At 49.2% G+C, this 12,611-nt stretch overlaps 5 protein-coding genes across 5 annotated transcripts; 2 read left to right on the top strand and 3 right to left on the bottom strand.

Annotated features, from left to right (window-relative positions):
- Positions 1 to 173: 173 nt before the first annotated feature.
- On the bottom strand, positions 174 to 3,091 carry EI90DRAFT_3078356 (uncharacterized protein). The gene is made up of 5 exons (XM_039061772.1): positions 1,370 to 3,091; positions 1,197 to 1,315; positions 1,024 to 1,146; positions 757 to 963; positions 174 to 700 (listed from the first exon to the last, which is right to left on the bottom strand). The coding sequence occupies exons 1-5, from the start codon at positions 2,829 to 2,831 to the stop codon at positions 395 to 397; spliced, it is 2,217 nt and encodes a 738-aa protein (XP_038910778.1). The 5' UTR covers positions 2,832 to 3,091; the 3' UTR covers positions 174 to 394.
- A 491-nt stretch (positions 3,092 to 3,582) lies between these two features.
- On the bottom strand, positions 3,583 to 4,266 carry EI90DRAFT_2486981 (uncharacterized protein). Its single transcript, XM_039053112.1, has one exon. The coding sequence runs from the start codon at positions 4,146 to 4,148 to the stop codon at positions 3,684 to 3,686; it is 465 nt and encodes a 154-aa protein (XP_038910777.1). The 5' UTR covers positions 4,149 to 4,266; the 3' UTR covers positions 3,583 to 3,683.
- Positions 4,267 to 4,953: 687 nt separating this feature from the next.
- Positions 4,954 to 6,683, top strand: EI90DRAFT_2486783 (GPR1/FUN34/yaaH family-domain-containing protein). The gene is made up of 8 exons (XM_039053111.1): positions 4,954 to 5,464; positions 5,519 to 5,582; positions 5,638 to 5,726; positions 5,781 to 5,862; positions 5,916 to 5,995; positions 6,050 to 6,086; positions 6,143 to 6,229; positions 6,283 to 6,683. Exons 1-8 carry the CDS (start codon positions 5,117 to 5,119, stop codon positions 6,429 to 6,431), a joined length of 936 nt encoding a protein of 311 aa, XP_038910776.1. The 5' UTR covers positions 4,954 to 5,116; the 3' UTR covers positions 6,432 to 6,683.
- Positions 6,684 to 6,852: 169 nt separating this feature from the next.
- Positions 6,853 to 9,808, bottom strand: EI90DRAFT_3249728 (calponin homology domain-containing protein; the record flags this gene model as incomplete). Its single annotated transcript, XM_039066575.1, has 18 exons — positions 6,853 to 7,138; positions 7,198 to 7,269; positions 7,318 to 7,398; positions 7,450 to 7,596; positions 7,651 to 7,857; positions 7,921 to 8,026; positions 8,073 to 8,155; positions 8,204 to 8,434; positions 8,487 to 8,584; positions 8,642 to 8,741; positions 8,793 to 8,855; positions 8,908 to 8,965; positions 9,024 to 9,140; positions 9,186 to 9,276; positions 9,327 to 9,462; positions 9,561 to 9,611; positions 9,682 to 9,721; positions 9,774 to 9,808. The coding sequence occupies 18 exons, from the start codon at positions 9,806 to 9,808 to the stop codon at positions 6,992 to 6,994; spliced, it is 1,863 nt and encodes a 620-aa protein (XP_038910775.1). The 3' UTR covers positions 6,853 to 6,991.
- A 35-nt stretch (positions 9,809 to 9,843) lies between these two features.
- EI90DRAFT_3157799 (structure-specific recognition protein-domain-containing protein) lies at positions 9,844 to 12,397 on the top strand. The gene is made up of 12 exons (XM_039066140.1): positions 9,844 to 9,954; positions 10,007 to 10,106; positions 10,168 to 10,246; positions 10,300 to 10,405; positions 10,455 to 10,815; positions 10,872 to 11,007; positions 11,064 to 11,167; positions 11,229 to 11,357; positions 11,415 to 11,445; positions 11,484 to 11,554; positions 11,608 to 11,885; positions 11,942 to 12,397. Exons 1-12 carry the CDS (start codon positions 9,903 to 9,905, stop codon positions 12,199 to 12,201), a joined length of 1,707 nt encoding a protein of 568 aa, XP_038910774.1. The 5' UTR covers positions 9,844 to 9,902; the 3' UTR covers positions 12,202 to 12,397.
- Positions 12,398 to 12,611: the final 214 nt, after the last annotated feature.

Below are 12,611 nucleotides of genomic sequence, written 5' to 3'. Positions count from 1 at the left end.
TGACATGACTCACGAGGCTCGGGGGCAAAGCCAGCCTATGGACCTGACGAGCCCGCCCAGAACTTCGCGTCCTTCGCTCCTTGAGCAATCGTCCTCCTATATTGGGGCCCGGAGGCGTGCGCAGGATAATGCGACGTAAACAAACGTGTCCACGTATTGGCTACCGCCGGTTTGTGCACTGAGGCATACCCCAAACTGTGATCAGTAAATTTCTTGAGCCTCCTAGTTACATATTTGAGAACGATGGAAGAACATATAAAGCGACGATGAGATGAGATGTTAGCAAGAATTACAATCATCGGTCTGGTGCAATGAGATACTGCATATCCGAAACTAAGCAGCATCAATTTTACAACACAGAGATCGTGAAGTACAGAATTGAGAAACAACGGGATCATGATGGTCCGCTAGCAAGTGATGCCATCGCTAGTAATGAACCTTCAGCAAACATATTTTTATTAAGGTCAATGAGAGGCGCTGATGGGACGGTTGGTTTTCGTGAAGGAAGGCGAGCTGAGTTAGTTGAAGTGTGCGATCTCACTGAGGTAGAAGATCGTCCAAGGCCACGAGGGGTGGCATGCGTGGGCGGCATCGAGTTGTGCAGGTTGGTAGTAGGATGAAGGGTATGGGAGCGTGTCGGATGAAGAATCTGCGATTGCCCCGGGAAAAGGACAGACCGCTCCTGTCGAAGGACGTATGACTAATTCAAACTCGGATTAGCTGCAACCCAATGGCATTGCTAGAACGAAAACGCACTCGGGCTAACATAACTGTCTGCACCCAGTGCTCCCCATCACCCTTTTCGCAAGAAAAGATATGGACCGAATCGTTCAGGTCTTCGAATATCCTTGGACTGTCTGTCGACCGGAGTGCAAAGACATATGGCTTCGGAGAGCGGTAGTCTCTTGACATAGTGTATGCATCGAAGTTTCCGAGAGAGCAAAGCAACTCCTCATCTTTACCCTATGGCACATATTATAAGTTGTCACTTCCTAGCACAGGAGTTGATTGAAGAACCCCTACACTATCTTTCTTTGAAATGAGTAACGAATGTTCGCACAGTCGTAAGCTTCGCTTAGACCACTTTCCCTTCCTCGATCTCCATTGCACAACGCCTTGGTTAATGGGGGGTGAAGATGGCATGTTCTAGCGGCAAAAATCATTAATAGAGCTCTATAAGCAAGTTGGAAACAAACCTTAAGTGACAGAACGCTGCGTAAGTTTGACCGCTTGACGATAAAATAATTTGTCGATTGATGCCTGTCCCAAGTACCGAATATTTCCGCAACCAGCTCATACTCTCGCAAAGGTCTCTCTAATGGGACATCACTTACAGCAGCTTAAGAATGTAGTGGGGCCGGTAACCTACCGAGGCCTAGATCACCCACCACCTCGAACAGCATCCACCCTCCGGTTCTCTGATCGCCCGTGTCTGGGTGATGCAACATTCCCTTTGTCGCAACAGCTTCGAGAACATCCCTAGCTCTCATCCCCACGCCTATTCTCACCACACAGAATTTCTGCTGTGTCTCCACGAATATTTTTTGTTCTTGGGCGACGTCTGCAGCGGCGAGGGCTTCTTCCTGATAGGCGGCTGTCGCGGCGGAGAGTTTGACGGGCATCCGCCAATCTAGGTGAGGCGAAGATGTGGATGGACCATCGCTGTTTTCAGGTGGAAATGAGTGCTGAGCGGCGGGCCGTGCCACTGTGGGAGATATCGGCGTGTTGCTAGTTTTGCGTGAAGATTCTTCTGGTGTTAGGCTGGATGTTCCAGATAGAAGATTAACGGGCGTAGCTCCGAGGTCAAAGAAATTGATCCACGACACTGGCCTGTCCTTGGTGCCCGAGTTAGATTCTCTAGGAGGAAGAGGGAGTGGTGAGGGCGGTGAAGGAACGATGGGCCTACGACCCTTAGAGTCAAGTGTCCTTGAACGAGTCCGTAAAGGGGGATTACCAGACCCCTGCGTATCGTTGGTGGGTGGGGAAGATATCTCCGTGATCGACGGGCGCCGTGAACGGGATGGGACAGATGATTGAGGTACATGTTTGTCTGATAAATTCGCGGGCCGAGGCTTGGCTGATGGCTTGGGGGGTCGAGGCATTGGGGAATCAATGCTTTCATTGTCCATGGGCGAGTGGATATCAGGAGTTGAGGTTGGAAGTCCAGCATTCGGCACCATCATTTCATGACTTTGCGAGCCAGGATCTCGGGATCGAGTAGGGAAGGGCGTCCTTGCACGGTGCACACCTGAGGGGCTGGCGCCATTAATAGAGATCTGAAGTTCCAACAGGCGTCTGCTAAGATCATCGGGAGCTGGAGCACTCGAGGACGACACGCTGCCTGTATCCGGGCGCGAAGGTGCCCTCGATCTAGACGCAGATGCCGGTGCCGCTCTTGAAGATGTAGAAGGTCGAGAGACAGGGAGTCTAGGGGGATTGGGAGACGGATTCCGGGGCGAAGACTTCCGATCCATCGACCGAATAGACTTTTGGGCTTTTAAGGCTCTTGGGATCGCAACTGCCAACGGGACATCATCATCACTATCACGACCGGTGGATACTGAAGCTGCTGCACGGGGCGGCTCGGTCGGTCGGCGTAAAGCGCTCCCGTTATTGAAGTCACTAGGGGCGCGGTGTTGAGACGGCAAAGTTCTTGTCCTTGGGATAGGTTGAGAAAACTCTCCCAGAATTTCTGGGCCATCTATGTTTCCCGGAGGGATATTTGGGTTCCTATTGGACGCAAGGGGAATGTTGGAGCCCGTTCCGGGACGGCTGCGCAATCTTAGCGGTAGAGTAGTTGTCTGAGAATGAACATCTTCGCCTCGAGACATCTAGCTGTTGGTTGTGACGGAGAGACAGAGAAGGAAGGATGAGAGGCGATACTCGCTATACAAGCTGAACACGAGCTGGGCGCCTATCAGTTTCAGGGCAGTTAATAGCTCCCAGTTTACATGGGGTCGTTGCTGGACGGAAGCAAATATTCCTCTCCAGCCCATATTTCAATTCGGTGGTGGACGCGTGAGCATCGCCCTAACGCCTGCGGGGGCGGCTTTTGGACCCAAATTATGTCAGACAAGCTAGAAAGGAATAAACGACCGGATGCATTGCAATTAAGGCGAGTGACTTCAAATTGGTGACCCACCAATGTCCGTAGCTCACGGTTTGATGGATGCCTCGATTGATCACCGAGGAATTCTTGAACCCCTTAGTGCTTCTAGGTATCTGGTACACTCATATGCCCCAAGTCGTGGTGCAGGTTGGCATTTCTCAGCGCGACTGAACCGATATCATACCTTGCATGGATCTGCTGGCGTGCGGCCCACTTCCCAACGGTGTCCCTTTCACTCTAGTTTAGGGTACTCCCATTACAAAAGGTGTGACAGATTGATGACCCATCGCCGGGTCACGAGAAGTCACCGATCAATCGTGATCTGCGCAGCATTTTGGCCCATGAATGCTAGAACCCACGCCACGCCCTAATCACATGTCGAAACGCAGTCCCAGATCTGCAGCAGCCTCCTGTGGTCTTTGGTGCTTGAGCTGAAATCCGCTGAGCATCCTTGGCATGGAGTTGTTACAGAGACGTCTCAAGAGCTTCTCAGGCTGGACTCACTGCTATTCCAAGCCAAATAGATCTCGAACTTGGTGTGCATGCAGACTCGCGACCCGATTACCTCACCAGATTACCTGAACACCGTTTCATTAGCTGTAACTTTCCAAGGCGCCGTGTCCGTCAAGACGATACCGACTTCCTCAATGCTAACAATCTGCAACCTACTGCTCAAGCTTTTATGACAGCGACATTGATAAGTTCCCGGTTGTACTCCGAAGGAGGTTCCAAATGCATCCCTCTCGTTATTTGGACTCCATAGCTGGCGTGGCCATCTTGCCAACCGATATATTAGCAGGGCCTGTCTGTGCGACATGTCTATAGATTGTGTTGTGATAAAGCCCAATTTTCGCTGACAAAAACACAAGTGAAACTCAGCCCCGCAGCGTCGGTCCAGTGTTCCGCACGGATAGTCGAGGGGTCTCGCGAGGAGGGCTAAGTATACCGTACAGCGTAGTGAGCGCACTAAACCAATAAGGTAAAAGCGCCTCGGCACCTGATAGGAGTCTAAACAGAGACAGCAAGTCTTGTGTCTCATTTCGGGCGGCGGCGTATTTCATTGAGCCAGTGCCGGTGAAATCTCGAGAGCTAATCTCCGATGGCACATTCTCATAGCACTTAAGGGACACCAGACGTCTCACGGTGCTAGTTCCCATGAATTGTTGGACATGCGCGTTAGATCTGGATCTCCCAGCAATTAACAAGATGCCTTGGCCGCCCTAGGTCGACACTGTTTCTTGTATGTGATGATCAGGACAGCGTTCCCTCCATTGGATGTCTGCCACTGGATGGTGGTGTTCGTTCATCGGGCGAGTGTCTGCACCTCTCTCACATTTCGTCTTGTTCAGTTGCAAGGTTTGGAGTGCCGCCTGCAGAACCACTCTGGGATCTCAGATAAAATCCCCACAGATTAAGTCAGAGGTTATTTGGAAGCTGATAAATGGGCATGGACTGAACGCATTGATGAGGATACATCTTGGCTCGTGCGGGGGTTCCCGGCGCCGGGCGCCCACTGACCTGCGCAGTCATAGCGCGCACAAGGTTGCAGCAGAGAACATGCCTTCTTCGCGTTGCAATCGTTGCGTCAGAAAAACGCGATTTCCCATTAAGAAAAATGGACACGAGTTAATCTCCAATGCGAATTTAACGCCTGCGAGAAGGGCTGGCAGCGTAAGCTAAAGAGTAATATGCACGTAACAGGGGACAGGCAACAGTTGACACGCCGAGAGCCTTAGAGTGTCCCAGGGATTCTTTAATAACTGTGGAGAGCCCATTAACGGTAGACGCCTTGTGAGAAGAACGAGTCCTAGAATCTAAAATGGCATTGGGTACCCAGGGTTAACAGCATCCCCTCTGTTGGTAGTCGTGTGAAACAAGTGACCATTTCAGAGTCATGATCCCCCACTTGAGAAGTTCTCACTCTTGATGATGGCTTCATATCCGCATGTCGAAATGGGTTTCATAGTGGCAAGATGACCGAGCGGTCTGAAGTGCTCGACCCAAGAGATGGGTTTCATTGACCTTGAGTGGTTTTCTCGCGCGCCCAAATGTCTTCCAAGTTCGAAAGAGCGGGTGGATCATGCAATCATAATAATTCCTGGAAATAAAAACCTAATAGGACTTGCTATCCAGTCCGCCAGTACTCGTTCCCTAATCCCCAGCGCTGAAGGAAACATGTCCTCGACCTCCCGTAGCGCAGTGGTTAACGATCTTGAGAAGGCGCCTCACATTCATACTGCGGATCCAGCGCCTGCGTCCTCCAAGCTCCACAGGACCATGACCCCAAGCGGTCGTCATCCTGTCGACTACTCACAGACGCCTATCCCCATCAGCCATAGGAAGTACGCCAACCCGGTATGTTCTGCGAGTTGAACAAACCCAGAGACGCTTCAATTAAGTTCTTGTCAGGCCCCCTTGGGTTTCCTCGCGTTCGGAACAGGTTTCTTCATTACCAGTCTCTTCAACCTTCATGGTGAATTGGTCTTAAGGCCGGTACCTTAGAATGATCTGACTGATCTCGTCCTTAGTTCGAGGGATTACTATTCCAAATGTCGCCGTGCCAATGGTAGTTTTTTTTGGCGGCATCCAATTAATCATTGCTGGCATAGTGGAATTGGTACTGAAAGTCGAATGACTCTTCCTTCACGGGGCTTACGCGTAGATTTCATAGCTCACGGGAAACACGTTCGGTTGCACTATCTTCTCTGCTTACGGGGGTTACAACCTTGCATATGGTGGCATCTACCTACCAGGTTTGCCTAGTTCTTCACGGCATGGGATTTCAGCCAATTCATGAATTACTTAGATATTGGTGTCATGGCGGCCTACAAGCTTAAAGATGGTGGCCTCTCCCCGCAATACTATCAAGCTTTGGGCATCTTCTTGGTGAGTTCTACCTCGCACTAATGTTGCCGTTATTTGACAAACCACATTGTTTAGATTGCATGGATGTCACTCTCCATTGTATTTCTTATTGGTGCGTGTGATGCACCTTCATAGCAGGGATCTCGCTAACCCGTCTGCCTCTCTAAGGCGCATGTCGTTCCTCCGGTGCCGTCGTTTCTACACTGGCCAGCGCAGCTCTTTCGTTCATGATGCTGGGTATCCACGCTTTCTCTGGTATGATCTCTCTTAGTCCTCTTTGGAGGGGATGTTTCAATCTGCTGCTCCAGGAAACGACAACTGCCGACTCGCAGGAGGCTGGTTCGGCCTTATATCCGCCGGATCAGCTTGGTGGGCATCTATGAGTGGATTCTGGTTGAAGGATTCCACCTTGACTTGGCTGAAAGTCAATCCCATCGACTTCTCTCCTAGGGATTAATACATGCACAGTCGTACTCGTCTGGAATTTGTTAATGTGCTGTCGGGGGATCAAGCTTTGGCTTCAGTTTCCACACCCTCAATTCTGGTCGGGCACCCAGACTCGTCATCGAGTGCTATAGTCCGCCGCTTTATTCTTTTCTTCTTCCCTGTTCTACCTATTCCAGTTTTCCGTGCCTTGTGGTCGATTATTTTAGTTTGTTGCTTGACTTGGGTTTGTCTCATAATATCGCTTATCCCAACCCAAACTGAAACTAGAACCCTGCATGTTAGCGAGTGAACTAAGAGAACTCGGTAAAATATTGATTTCCTTTAATGTTGTTACAACCTGGAATAAGCCTCGTCCGGGTTGCGGGTTGGCCATCTCAACCTGAAGCAGTTCCAACGATATTCAGTATATGCACACGTCGTGGATGTTACATCGCACGTAACGTGGGTATACTGCGCAAAGAAACGCATCGCTCGAGGTAAGGGAAGTCACAATATTAGTGATGAAACATTATCTTCAAAATCTTAACAGCAGCGACTAGATTGTCGCCTCGTTGGCCACACAGATCCTCTTCAATGGAAAACTTGATCCAGCCAAGCTTCATAATCATAGCCTTCCTGATCCATCGCGTTTGCAGCTTTTGGCATAGCCTCCCGAAGATAATCGATGGCGTTTTGCGGCAGCATCCCTGCTTTGAGATCAACTTCTGTCACGTATTCCTAGTGTGGTGAACGCGAGTGAGAAGGGAAGAAAATTCTTCTTGATCTACTGATCGTACCTTGTCATATGCGAGACCTCTGAACGCATCCCGAAGTTGATCAGGAGACGTCTGATCTTCCGTTATCTCGACCTGTGTAAAGACTGAGTCGACGCGCTGATAACAATAGTTTGTAGATACCATGAGATTGATGAATGCTTCGAATGTGACATCTCCATATTCCTTAACGAGCTGGTCGTGAATCTCCATAACCTCTTCATCCTGGGATATAATGAGAAAAACAGGAACGAATGAAAACACCTGAACGCATACTGGGCACGCAATCCCTAGGCTAGCAAGGGCAGCGACCATCTCATCGACGCTCAGGGTATTATTTCCGTTTTTATCGAAGTAGCGGAACGTGCTTTCGAATTGCTCCAGTTGTGCCGGTGTCAGATTAGACATATTTCGGGCAACAATCTCCCCGTGACGAGAATAGTCAAAACTATGCTTGGGAGGAGGAAAGAAACTCACTTGGTTGTCTAGAAACTTGATCTTTTTGACTACAGTTTGCTGAACAAGCTTCAACTCGAATTCGAGGTCTGCATGTGTAAAGACCGTGTGATCGTTCTCCTCAATGTTTGCTTGGCGGAGTTCTTCTTCAATCTCGGCGATATTGTCAAGGGCGCCATTCAGTGGCGCAAGATCATGCTGTATCTGTTCAACTTGGTCTTGCTGGCTCTGGGAACAACGTGCTTGGTGAGTTCGCTGCACGGAAGTCAAAAACACCGGCCGCAAACCCACCTCCAACGGCCCCGTCATTGACGACAGATGCAGTGATATCGTCCGGAGCTTGCGTTCAAACTCGCTGGCAGCGCGTGCAAACTTATGACGCAATGCCTCCTTAATGCTAGAAGGTGGGTGAGATCGGCAGACAGGGTCGTGAAGAAACTGACTTCCGAATGTGACTGTTTATCTTCTTCGATTGATTTTTCTCAGCTTCCAGGAGACGAGTCCAAGAAACATCAAGATCCTGCAACTAGCAAATCAGCAAATAAAGGAAAAATATAGAATCATGACAATCGACCTCTATCCCGAGCCCAGAAGGCGGCTGGTATGGCCGAAGGTTGTACGTCTTCAGCTTTGTCTGAATGTTTCCCAATAAAGAAGCCAGATCTTGCTTTTCCGTAACCCAGCCTCGCTTGACAGTCTGTTTGTACTCCACAAAATCAGCTGAGCGTTTCATCGCCGTAGCGTATGTTCCCTCTATCATGACCTGCTTCCACTCATCTTGTTTCTCCCTCATGGCGGCCAAAAGCTAAAGGGAGATCATAACGCTGAACGCGCTTTAAAGGCAAAAGTGGACTGACAGTTCGTATTCGAGCTTCATAGTCATTACGGCTAGCCCACACTGACATCATAAGATCCGCAAACTTCTCTACTCGTCTAGACACCGTCTCTGCCTGATCTGGGAGAGAGCTAGTTATGAGTAAAACGGTGACACAGTACCGCTGCGCCAACTCACCCATGGAGGAGAAGGCATGGAAGAAACCGGCAACATAGGTCATTACGCTACGTTCATCTGGTGGCCGGGCATCACAAAGATCTTCGACTTCGAGCAATTGCTGATGGAGAAAATCAATTTCGAACAAGGGAAACCCAAATTGGCGACGGACAGGAATGCCTAGGAAACCTTGGGCCACTTGTAATGCTTTCCGAGTGTTCCCATGGTGGTCGTTCTGGGGCGCACGAGATAAACTATTTCTGTGGTATGTTCAACAAGGAACTCACAAAATCCAATGCGTGGTAATCGAGCAATTCGGGACGATGTCGATGAATCAATGCACATCTAACTGGCCGGGATGGAATGAAGCACAGTCACACGAAAACACCCTGTGACTGCTCACAAAGCCAGTCCGTCCGTCCAACTGTAGGTGAAGTCTTGAACATCAACTTCTTGATACCGAGCCGTTTGTCTTTGGCACCAAAGAAGCAAACCCTCCTTTGCCGAGAGACCCTCCTCACTGGAAATAGAAAACGTGATTGAGAAAGATGCACAGAAACGCTACCAATTTACTTTCCTGATGTCAGCTATTGTGAACCGGAGAATCAGAGTCCATATCATGCCTAAGATCAGTTTGAGATTCCCATCAATTATGTCTGTGAATGCGTTTTAGCGATGAACCGATCGGAGAAGCAGGCAACAGCACCCTCTGGCCCTATGTTCGTGAGCTTCACACCCCGAGAGGCGATAAAGTCCAACGCTTTGGTGACATTTTCGGCTTTCTGGATGCGCATTCGCGGAGATTTGTTGTATTTTCCCAGAGAAACGTCGCCTTGGATAATCTTCAGCACAGAGTTCATCTCGCCGCTCCGATCCGGGCATACCCATTATTTCCTGAAAGTTTATCAGTGTATAACTAAACTGTGCGGGATGCACGCACCATAAGCTGTATCAGTCGCACCCCGTCGGAAAGATCTGTCATCAAAGATATCTATGAAGATATCTGGCTCAGCTGCACGCCAGTGACAGCATATATGATTCCCAGTGGATCGGTGACTTGCCATCGGTGGATAACCGTGGGTTTCTAGCTTCGTGTTAAGCCTAGCTCTACAAATAAGAATCCAAGGCCCATACAACGGAATTACGCACGCACCATTTGCAGAATGTCCGTTCCTGAATCGAGTCCATGGCGCCGTCTGAAACCAGCTTCCCAGAACACGCAATTTGCCGATAGCCGAACGCGCTCCTCGGACGCGTTCTGCAGTCAGCAAGCGCCCTCGCTATGACCACTCAGTTCGATGACATCTATCATGGCCAAAGCACGGAGTCAGGAGGTAGATTTTATTTCTTTCCTCCAACAACAGGGTTGTTCATTGGGGTCTTTAGCTCTGCGATTAGCAGCTCTGGGCTTAGGTTGGAAATCGAACACAACAGAGACGAAAGTTACCATCCCAGCAGGTGATATAAAGTACATGCAATGGATGAGGTATCGTGCATCCCTTCATGGTGGTAACTGCTGTTAATATGCCCTATCGCCGATGATACAGAGTTGCGCGCAACTTCCAACTTCGTGTCATCATGAAAGATCAGCGGACCCGCCATACCTTTGATGGGTTTCAACGCGAAGTAATACGACGTGAACCATTGGAGAAGCTCCGCACTAATTTGGTTATTCATAGGATCACGACAGAATCTCCCAATTGGTGAAGCAGCACTTCAGCGTGGCTTTGGAAACCAAGGAAATTTGTACAAAAGGATGGAATTGGGGCGCTACCGATATTCAAGGTTGGATCCACAGGCTCTTTTTCCTTCTTGGCTCATATTTCCGGATCAGGGTCGGATCTCGCTTTCCTAGTGTCGAACAAAACTGCATTCGAAATTCCATTTAAATCCATCGCTAACACAACATATGGTGGAAAGGAAGAAGTCACACTAGAATTTGCTCTCTCCCGACCCCCGCCGCCGGCGGGTAGGCGCAAGGGTGATGAGGAGTTGGTCGAAATTCGTCTCCACATCCCAGGAACGCATACTCGAGATGCTGACGAAAATGGGGAGCAAATGGAAGTTGATGGCGAAGACGAAGAGACATCAGCTGCGAAGGCATTTCATGATATGATCAAGGAGAATGCCGATGTTGGCGAGGTTACTGGACAATCAGTGGCCACATTCCCTGAGGTCAATTTACTCACACCGAGGTATGTGCTGATCTTCCCAACGGATTCCGTGTTTCAGACCCTCACTTGCTGATCAGAGGGCGATATGACATTGACATGTTCCTGGATTGTTTGCGGTTACGCGGGAAAACCTACGAGTACAAGATTAACTATACCTCAATATCGAGACTATTCCTTCTTCCTCGTCCCGATGATATGCACATTCTCCTTGTGGTCCGTTGGAGTAGTATCGTGTTCGCATAGCCCTGATACTGATGGATCCCTCGCAGCTGGGCTTGGATCCTCCAATGCGACAAGGCCAGACCAGATACCCATTTTTTGTCCTTCAGTTCAGTCGAGATGATGAAATTGAAATGGAGTTGCAAATGGACGAGTATGTCTTCGCCTATTCTGTTTCTTAGGCTTCGATGACGATACTGTTTTTTTTTTTGCAGGGATACCTTGAAGACGTACGAAGGAAACCTCAAGGAGAAATACGAGCAACCAGCCCATGAGGTTGTTTCGCACGTTCTCCGTGGCCTCAGCAAAAAGAAGATCACTGCCCCATCGGGATCGTTCCAGAGGTATGGCGCTGAATATTCCTGACGTTTATTTATTGATGCTAATTGCTTAACCTACAGTCGAGATTCGCATAATAGTATCAAGGCCAATGTGAAAGCAGCCAGGGTGACCTGTACTTCCTTGAGAAGGCACTTCTGTTCTTGGTTAAACCCACTACCTTTATCGAATACGACAGCATTTCGTCGGTTGTTTTCTCTCGGTGAGCCATCGATACAGCCTAAATGCATCGAAGCCTTTCTTACCTCTGTCTAGGGTCGGTGGTGCTATGGCTTCTGCCCGTACATTCGACATCAAAGTGCTTACCAAGGGCGGACAAGAAACTACCTTTTCCTCCATCAATAAGGAGGAGCACGAGCTCATTGAGACATTCTTACGCAGCAAAAAGCTCCGGATTAAGAATGAGATGAATGAAGAGATTCTCGTTGCTGCCCAACTCGATGACAGCGACGATGATATGGAGTCGGACACAGAATCTGTAGAGGCCCCAAAGCGTGGCCCCCGTGTGGACGCCGATGAGGATAGCGAAGAAGGTAGGCTTGCGAAGTAGCCGCACCACTTGCATCGGCTAAGGATTTATGTCCTATAGATGAAGACTTCGAGGCGGAGTCAACGGATGATGGATCACCCTCAGAATCATCCGGTGAAGAGGATGGCGGCGCCGTTACTGCAAGTGACGACAGCGGTGATCGTGATTTCATGAAGAAACAAAAGAAGAAGAAGAAAACCAATGAAGGTGGTGATGGTGCTAGTACTGTGAAGAAACCCAAAAAGAAAGAGGCTAAAAAGACCGAAGATGACGAAAACCCAAGGCCAAAAAAGAAGGCAAAGAAGGATGATGACAATTAGTAGTTCCTTTCTTTCTTCTCGCGTTGATTTCACTCGACTTTAATGTGTACGGACTAGATTGTAATTTGACCTGTTAGCTTCCACTTTGGACCAGCACTGTACTTTGCAGCCCATGCTCGATCGGGTGGGCCACTTTCGGCCGAAGGCCGAGCGATGATACTTCATCTCATTACCCTTTAGTACCATGTTGCCTCCAATCCCGAGTATCTAGGATGGTAGGACTCAAATTGGGTGCTAAGCGTTCGAACGGGTCATAAGGCGTTGAAATAGTGTTTCCGGCATCGAGATTGTCACATGACTGCGCCAACGGCACGTGCTTGAAAATCCCTTTCCCTTGACCACTCCTCACAGGTGAGTGATACGCTGAGCAATGACACACCAAGAGCATTTGGACACGTTTTTTCTCTGAC

The sequence above is a fragment of the Cantharellus anzutake genome (genome assembly GCF_015039405.1).
Source record: "Cantharellus anzutake strain C23 chromosome Unknown EI90scaffold_74, whole genome shotgun sequence".
Classification (NCBI taxonomy): domain Eukaryota; kingdom Fungi; phylum Basidiomycota; class Agaricomycetes; order Cantharellales; family Hydnaceae; genus Cantharellus; species Cantharellus anzutake.
The sequence above is the reverse complement of the archived record's forward strand: the minus strand, read 5'-3'. Positions and strand labels throughout refer to the sequence as shown.

Coding starts and splice junctions, on each gene's coding strand:
- EI90DRAFT_3078356 (XM_039061772.1), bottom strand. CDS start 2,831: ATGTCTCGAGGCGAAGATGTTCATTCTCAGACAACTACTCTACCGCTA. Junction 1,316..1,369: donor GGTGGGTGATCTAGGCCTCG/GTAGGTTACCGG, acceptor ATGTCCCATTAG/AGAGACCTTTGCGAGAGTAT. Junction 1,147..1,196: donor GCAGCGTTCTGTCACTTAAG/GTTTGTTTCCAA, acceptor TTTTGCCGCTAG/AACATGCCATCTTCACCCCC.
- EI90DRAFT_2486981 (XM_039053112.1), bottom strand. CDS start 4,148: ATGAGACACAAGACTTGCTGTCTCTGTTTAGACTCCTATCAGGTGCCG.
- EI90DRAFT_2486783 (XM_039053111.1), top strand. CDS start 5,117: ATGGGTTTCATTGACCTTGAGTGGTTTTCTCGCGCGCCCAAATGTCTT. Junction 5,465..5,518: donor ATAGGAAGTACGCCAACCCG/GTATGTTCTGCG, acceptor AGTTCTTGTCAG/GCCCCCTTGGGTTTCCTCGC. Junction 5,996..6,049: donor AAGCTTTGGGCATCTTCTTG/GTGAGTTCTACC, acceptor CACATTGTTTAG/ATTGCATGGATGTCACTCTC.
- EI90DRAFT_3157799 (XM_039066140.1), top strand. CDS start 9,903: ATGACCACTCAGTTCGATGACATCTATCATGGCCAAAGCACGGAGTCA. Junction 10,406..10,454: donor GGGCGCTACCGATATTCAAG/GTTGGATCCACA, acceptor TTTCCGGATCAG/GGTCGGATCTCGCTTTCCTA. Junction 11,358..11,414: donor CCATCGGGATCGTTCCAGAG/GTATGGCGCTGA, acceptor CTTAACCTACAG/TCGAGATTCGCATAATAGTA.